Source organism: Centruroides sculpturatus, unplaced genomic scaffold (genome assembly GCF_000671375.1).
Source record: "Centruroides sculpturatus isolate CEXI.00-Female unplaced genomic scaffold, Cexi_2.0 scaffold159, whole genome shotgun sequence".
Lineage (NCBI taxonomy): Eukaryota > Metazoa > Arthropoda > Arachnida > Scorpiones > Buthidae > Centruroides > Centruroides sculpturatus.
Window position 1 is genome coordinate 533,292 of NW_019384659.1, and position 9,006 is coordinate 542,297.

The window sequence follows — 9,006 nt, forward strand, 5'->3', positions numbered from 1 at the left end:
TATATATATATATAAATATCAACAACTCATAGCCCGAGTAGTAAATACATCACCAAACGATCGCCTAAATATCGGGCTATAATACGGCTAATTAAATGATTGGAATAAAGTAATTTGACACTAGAGGTAGACGTTAGGCGCCATCTCTTAAGTAAATTAATAATTAAATAAATAAATCAATAAATAAATTTAGAATCTTCTGGAATAAAAGAACTGGCCCGGGGGGGGACTCGAACCCGCAGCCTCCGCTTGCCGTGCAGCGCGCTTACCAGTTACGCTACCCAGACCCTCGGGCTATGAGTTGTTGATATTTATATATATTTATGCATCTAAAAGTTGAAAAAAATATTTCATACATCTCAACACAATTCTTATAGCACTGTTAATAATCATAAAATCATTTACACAATAAACAGTGCAATAATAATAATAAATTTTTCATATTTATGGTTAATATATATGGTTATTTAAATGAAAAAATTCAACATTATTTTCTTTATAATATAAACAATTATTTTTATAAATATAATAATTATTGTTAGGTATAGTTATAAAATCTAATAATTATTATGTTTAAGTTTGAAAAATTTGTCACTATGTATAAATATCAACTTCCCAAAATGTATTGACACTAAGCTAAATGATTGCTGTAATTAATTGGGCTATTAATACACTATAATTAATAATTAGAAACTAAGTAATTTGGTACTAGAGGTAGATGTTAGGTGCCATCTCTTACCTAAATTTATAATTATAATAATTTAATTTGTTAAATAATTTAAAACCATTTGAAAGAAAAAAACTAGGACAGAGTGGGGCTTGAACCCACAACCTCCACATTACTTATTTTCTAATTATTAATTATAGCATATTAATAGCCTGATTAATTATGACAATCGTTTGGCTTACTATGTTTTAGCACCATAAATCTTTCAAAAGTGCCACTACTTTGTTTATGGTCAAAATTATAGTTATAACATTTTATCATCTTCAAGTGTCAATGCAGTGTTAGTGCTGATTAATTATATTAATTGTGAAAGTAAATAATGAGTGATGGACGGAAAAAGCTGAGATGTCATTAATATTTAAAAATAAGATGTTACATCTTAAACTTCATTTTGAAATTTTCAATATGAAACCAAGCCTGAATGCTAGTTTGCACTCTGTCAATGGTTACAGAACAAAGATTTGCATATTATTTATCCTAATGCTGATATCACTCTGATGGGAATGTTTTTGTGCACACCTACTTCAAATTGTACAGCTGAACACTCTTTTTTGGTGTTTAAAAAGAATAAGAAGCTATCTACATTCTAATGTGACAGAAAATAATATCAATGCATTAGCTATATTAGGCATAAAAGCTGAAACTGGAAAAATTAGATATTCAGTTAATCATTGATAAATTTGCTCAAAGAAAGAGCTGAAGAAAGCCAATCAATACTTAATAAGTAATATTTGTTCAAAATTTAATTAATTAAAATAAATTATTTTCAATGTATTGAAAATAATTTATTTTAATTAATTAAATTTTCACTATATACTCTTCATTATAGTCCTAAATACAGGGTGTTCTATATTAAATTTGACATTTCCCAGCTGGCTACAGCAAAATCTATTCATCAGAAAGTCATGAAAGTTTGGAAATGCATTAATGAGATATTAGAAATAATATTTCTAATTTGTACAACAGTAGTAGAGATTTTGTAACACCTATTACAAAAATATTATTTATTACAAATTATACACATCCTATTTTTATTTATTTATTTAATTTGTTTTTGTAAACTGTTTTAGATAATCCCATTTTGGATCATCAAGTTTCTACTGTATTGAATATTTTTAAAATGTTTATCAAAAAGCTCTCAACAGATAACCAAATGGCTGAGACAAATGATAAGATCAGCATATTACTCTGGAAATCCTGAATCAAATTCATGTAATTGAAGAAATTTTTCATGGGTGATCTGTCCTAATATGTCATTCCCTATCCCTCATCATTTGGCATACTCATTATAGGCTGTCTGAACCAATGATGAGCACAGGAAAAAAGGCCCTCTTATTGCCCCAAAATAGAAAGAGTAAAAATTCTCAACATAAAAGAAATTTCAACTTAAATCTTGACAATATTTGATGAAAATAGCCTGAAATGCCAGTGATGGATGGTCAGAGAGGTACATTGCACTACTGCATTTTCCTAATTGTTGTTTTGTGGTTTTTTTTCAACTTCACTTTAGTTGTCATATCAGATAACTTGACACATTTCCACTTCCCCTTGGGGTGTCGATTTATGTGGACTTGACTTTTTTGTTCTCAGTGAAATGTTTATTAAACATTTCACTGAGAACAAAAAAGTATATAGTAATTTATAATATAACTGTATTATAAAGAAAAGAAAAACTAAATACATGATAAATACTAAGTGTAAGAGAAAGTAATGTTAATGAGATCTTTGACATATTTTCAAGGTCAGGATTACATGGTAAAACATAATCTTAAATATTGATTAAAGTGTTCATCACTCAAAGAATTTCTTATTTCTGATTTTAAAATGCTCATATAGGCATATAGGCTTATTAGGCAAAATGCAATTTTGCCAAATATGTAAAGCCAAAACAAAACATTATTTTTGTACCTGTGTTTGTAAGGATTACATATTTCTTTAGATTTTAAATATAAATCATTTTGAATTTTTATTACTTTCATCTTTAGTTTTGTGTGATTTTCATCAAACATTGTCAAGATTTAAGTTGAAATTTCTTTTATGTTGAGAATTTTTACTCTTTCTATTTTGAGACAATAAGAGGGCCTTTTTTCCTGTGCTTGTCATGGGTTCAGACAGCCTATAATGAGGATGCCAAATGGTGAGGGATAGAGCATGACATATTAGGACAGATCACCCATGAAAAATTTCTTCAATTAGATGAATTTGATCCAGGATTTGTGTGCAATGTGAACTCGTTTTTTTCAAATGTCTAAATGAGTGTGGGACAGCAAAAGTATGTCGATTTATCCAGTGGTGACAAGTAAACCAGAGTTTTTAACATCAATACCTATGTAAGTCAGCTGGGACCACAGAAAACTGACTACGTAACCGATGGTGTCTAGTTTTACCTATGGTGACTTATGCAGACTCGACTATATATCAGATTCTAATGTACTAATATATACATTGAGAGATTACAATAGTAATATAAAAAACTAGCTTGCATAAAGAGAAAGGTTGAGCAGTCCTGATGTACAGTGTAAATCACTATATACTCTTCATTATAGTCCTAAATACAGGGTGTTCTATATTAAATTTGACATTTCCCAGCTGGCTACAGCAAAATCTATTCATCAGAAAGTCATGAAAGTTTGGAAATGCATTAATGAGATAACGGGATTTTTTCTAGAGAAAAAAAACTAGTTCCATAAAGCACAACTAGAAGGTGTATTATAGCTTTATACAAAACATAACAATGAGCTAACACATTTGTGTAATGGGAACAAAACATATTCAAAACATAATGGTCAACCATTGTCTGATACCATCTGAAAGCATAAAGCATCATGTTCAATGGTTGCATACAGTGTATGCTTTGGAATATTATGCACTTGATGTGCTATGCTGTCCTTAAGGTCTGACAGCAATGTTATAGTGTGGTCTTTGTGTTGTAAGGATAATTATAATTATCAACACTTTTCTTACAAATCACAAACAGGTTCTTTTATTTATGGATCCCAATTGATTCAGATACAATCATTACAACGTGATGGGTACAAGAAATCGCGGGGTGACGTTAACTTGGGGCGTGACAATAAGTATTTTCTATACACGTGATAAAATCTAACTTAACCTAACTTAAACCTAGCTTAATACTACGGAAAATATAAGAAGGATAGGATAGCAAGAAGGAAAATAGAAGGAAGAAGCAACTTCACCCGGGACTTTCCTCGTTCTTTCCGATATGATTTTTCGCTCTAGGTCGGATCGTTTTTATTTTTCGCTCTCTTTCCAACTCTTACTGTGTCCTCGGATCTACTTCCTTGGTGAAGCAAAATGTCTTCAGTTTTTCTATCGTTGGGCCTTCAGCCGTGGGGACTCTGATTCTCTCCAGTCCGTCGCTTGACCCTCCCGAGAAGTCTCTCTTTCTTCGGCTCTCAGTCAAGTCCGGAGTTCACCTCGACACGTCTTATTCTCTCTGTGTCTCCTTCGATTCTCTCCCTTCTTACCTCCTCAGTCCCCTCTACACACCCTTCTTTGTTCTTCTCTCAGAGGGGTGTAATTTCCTGCACTATTGTTCTTTGCGATTCACAGAATCGCTAATCCCCCCTAAAGGCTATAACGGTCATGGAATGTTCTAGAATGAACACACAAAGAAATCGAAGAAATAGGGAAAGAATATTAAAGCTAAAAATATGTATATGCCAATAATAATAAAATAAACGTATTCCGATATGGCCACCGGCCACAATAGGATCACAATAGACCAAGTCTTTGAGATAGCCCCAGAGCCAAAAATCACATGGATTTAAATCTGGATCAATATGTCACTATCTGTATATTTCTATATTCAATGATTGACTCAACAGCAAGAAAACAATATTTCTAAATGGACTGTTGAGACTAGTGATGTCAGTGCTGTTTCACCGTTGGTCTCAATGACCTGAAAGACCGTTGAGTATTCAACAAACTAACATGGCGGCTTCCACGAAACAACTTCACTTACAGAAACTCAATTCGCTCTTGTTGTGGATGCTGTAATAGCAAACAGATTAGTGAATAATCTATATATGATGTGATTGCACAATTATGTTGGATAATTTGGTCAATATTGAAATATTAAGATTTTTTCCAGAAACAACCACTACAAATTTGTCCAAAATTAACTACAATGGATATTTGGCTCTATTTAAGTCTTCCTAATGATATAAATATTCAAAAAATTCAATTAAAGAAAGACCCAGTATAGAAGAAAATGATAGAGATAAGGGTTCATTTGAATAAAAGGATTTATTTGAATAATGGTTAAGTGAGTTACTTTAATTATTTAGCAGTGGCGTGCCGTGACATTTGATGATAGGGAAGCTGTGTTTCTATAAGAAGCCGACTTCCAGGGGCAATCAGTCAGTGGTGGTCTAGGGTCCATTCGTATTCGTTTGTTTGATAAGCCAGTAAAAACTGTAGACTTCTCTAAATGTATTTTTAATTAATAGATTATCTAACGCACTTAATAAATAAGCAAGTTCAATATAATTAACTCTCTTATATTAGATTTAATAGATTCTATACGCCCTCTAAATGCCAATTCCCGCTTCAATAACATCTACTATTTAAAATATATCTATTAGCCGTAACTATCTGGTTATAATTTTCAATATATATTTTATATTGTGTACTAATGTTAAATTCTATTCTATTTTGATTTCCAAATTGCTTCAATTTTACGAAAGAATCGATGCGAGATTTAGGATTTTCGTGTCTTTTGCCAGCTTTACTCAAATTATTTAAATCGTCAAAGCCAATCTCATTCTACACACTAATTTTATTTGAAAATAGTAGGCAAGGCCAACAAAACAAATTTTGCATTTTTATGCATCCACAAAGCCATTTTATATCTTCATAAATTTTATCATGAAAATGTCGAACAAATTTTTTCTTTTTCATTATATGGTCTCGAGCCAAAACTTTTTGAAATAAATTTTCGATATCACAATTACATTCTAAATTGCTAGCTATAATATAAGGGCTAAAATTAAAAATAAAATTATAAAAACTTACTTGTTAAAATAAAATGTGTGATGATATACAATTATACATACCTGGTACAAAATATTCAATTGTATGAATATACTTTTAAAGAAAATTATAAATATAGTTTTGTGAAGAAACGTACATAAAAATAACATAAAATAGTCTTTACTTTTTAAATATTAAAACAATCCACCTAGTTAAAATTGCTCCCTACCAGTGGCTCGTGGATGGAATCAGAGACGGTCTTGGTAGGTGTGCGGTGCGGTGCATGCTTGCCAAATCCCGAGGGTGCCGATACCGGTTAATGTCTCTTTTGTCTCATCACTAGTATATCTCAAAGGACGCGACAGGGTTGTTGTAAATTTTAAACGTTTCTCATCATAGCTGTAAAAATCTAAATTTGTTAAACTTAAAAGTCATTTGTTTTCTAACTACTGTAATTCGTTTTAAGACCAGGTGTCCACGGAAATTTCCAAAATTTACAACTTTTACTCACTTTCATTGAACTGGAAAAATTTCTGTCTTTATTACATCTAATATTACGAAGAAATCAGTCCCACTGTACTCGGCTAGATATTGGTCCGGTTAGGCTTTTGTTTAAGTAAAATTCCGGCTCTTTCATCAGGGTTTTGTTTACGTCCCCAATTCCCTAATCGCTTAATTATTTAACTACTTCTTAAGTAGAAATAAGTCGAAACCAGTTACTTTGTACTCGAATATTTGTAGTCTCGGGAAAAAAGTGGAAAGACAAATTTTTACGACAACGGATACATAAATCGTAAATTTAAGGAAAATAAATTCTAGAGCCTTTTCTGTACCTGGTGCATCTCTCTCATTCATTAAATTTAGTTGTAAATGACGCTGTCGAAGTAACGGTTAATTTTTTAACATTATACAAGAATTGTACACGTTTTTTTCTACATCCCCTTAAAGATGGGATGTACGAAATCGTAATATCACTGGTTTAACATCGAAATCCGTGAGTAATATAAAATCGGAGAGCGGAATAAATATATCAAATATTTTAATGGATTTTTTAAACTCCTGTCAACTATACAGAACTATCGTAAAAACATACCAGTAAATTCTTATCGGTTGGGTTAAGTTATAAATCTACTCGTTATTCACGTAATCGAAATATCTAGTGGGCAGGCGGCTAACAGCCCAGAACCGGTCCTTGATAGAATTGGAATCTTTATATGTGTGCAGCTTTCACCCAAGGTCGTAGGCTTCCACCGGCTAAACCGGGTGAGGTTGGTGCTCTGTAAAGCGCATGCGCAAATCTGGCTTTTCGTAATCTGAAAATACAGGAGATTCCACTCCGCCGCTAATATTCTAATATACAATAGCAATTTTTTTTCCACGTAGTATAGAAATTTGTAATAAGACACGTAATGCGGTTATAATAAAATATTGTGCGATTATTTTCATATAATTAAAATTAATATTTATTTATTTTTTAGAGAATACGAGGGAAGCGGCGCTTCCAACGCTTCTATTGACGGCACGCCACTGTTATTTAGCAAAACAGTCACAGTCTCCTTAAATTGCCTTCTCCTTAATTAAGTCAGCCATCATGAAAGTGCCCTTTCAACAGAAACATTTTTATTTTCTACAAAATGTGATGTCAGATCATTCAATAGAGAGACTCAATGGAGAACTAACCAATGATATAAGTGTTGAATTTAGAAATGTATGGTATTTCAGTTTGAAAAATGCTCTCTAATGGTTATTTTTAAAACTAACTTTTCTTTCCTCTAGAAAAAAACTCCCCATTATCTCATTAAGGCATTCCCAAACTTTCACGACTCTCTGATGAATAGTTTTTGTTGTAGCCAGCTGGAAAATGTCGTGTTTAATTTGGGACAACTGTAAGGAGTCAAAGTCTGATGGTTATTTTATACTTTGGCATTATTTTTAGTTATAGTTATTTTCTTTTCAGGATCTTTTTATTGAAGATGGAAACTCCTTAGAAACCCTCAATGTGCTAATTTCAAAAAAGGCAAAGTCACTAATTTGCATCAGTGACTGATCCTGTGATGCAAATAAAAGTAAATAGGGCAGTATGGAGCTACACGGAGAACCAGATAAAAGATGACACGTCCATTCAGCAGTGTGGTGTTGCTCCCGACAGCAACTGTTGTAGAAACAACTTGTCTGATATTCTTAATAAATGATCAGCGTAATAAATTTATACTTTGTTCAAGTATCTTTTGGGTGGAGATTTGATTTTGATTTGATATATACTTCTATATATATGAAAAGAATTTCTTTGATTGATTGTTTATTTTTGTTATTTGACTTCTTCAATATTTGAAATAAATACTAACTCTTGTTATAATTAATCATTGTTGTTATTTATTTCATTACTGATCAATTTAGTAAATATTTATTTTGGATTTGTACTTATAAGTGTTCTGACCCTGTATAATCGATATAATACAAACCTGATATCTGTAGAGAACATCTGATTCATATATAAAACGATGAGGATTGGATCCTTCTCTTGTTATTACCACTAGACCATATTTTTCAACAATTTCTCTAATCTATTAAATACATAAACTTTAGTTAGTTTTAAAATTTAAATACATTTAAATCTAATCAATAATTAAACGTTATAAGATTTAATTAACAGAAATAGCATTTAAAATCATTGTAAGTTCCATATTTTTATATGTAAACACAATATATGTAAGCACATATTTTTAATGCATATTAATTAATGCTATACAATCATATATCAAATAAAAATATAGAAAAAATATTTACATCATTTTGCTTCCATATTTTAGTATTACCAAATGATTCTAGTAAATCTGCACCACATAACAGTTTTACTTGAATAGGATAATCATTATCAAAAATACAAGATTGGTTATTTGCAGAAATATCTACAAAAATTTTATAATAGTGTATTTTATTTTATATTAATAACAATAATTTTATTAATAAGATTTATTATAATTATTTAAATTCATGGGAGTAAAGATTTCAAGAAAAATGCAACCGTAATTTATGCGCAGCCCTTTCCCGGCCCTGTTATGTTTGAGGGGAGGCATGACGATCGGTCAAAAAACGATCCCCTAACAATTTTACATTTTTGGACTCGACATCTCGAAATGAAAAAAAAAAAAAAAAGGTTTTTTTCTGTATGTATGGATTTAATGTGGGGAACATGATTTTCTTCACCATTTTTATAGCTTAATAACTCCTGTGCTTTTTATCGAAAATTTCTGAAATTTTGCAAGAAGGTTTGTATGTTAGGG

The 9,006-nt window shown here is 31.2% G+C and overlaps 1 protein-coding gene across 1 annotated transcript in view; it reads right to left on the reverse strand.

Moving 5' to 3' along the window:
- The window catches only part of LOC111626506 (nicotinamide/nicotinic acid mononucleotide adenylyltransferase 1-like), a 24,702-nt gene that overhangs the window by 7,812 nt on the left and 7,884 nt on the right, over positions 1-9,006 (reverse strand). The window contains exons 4-5 of the mRNA XM_023369904.1: positions 8,510-8,631; positions 8,185-8,286 (exon numbers count right to left, since the gene is read on the reverse strand). Of these exons, the coding sequence (XP_023225672.1) occupies positions 8,185-8,286; positions 8,510-8,631 (224 nt within the window). The remainder of the gene's footprint in view (positions 1-8,184; positions 8,287-8,509; positions 8,632-9,006) is intronic.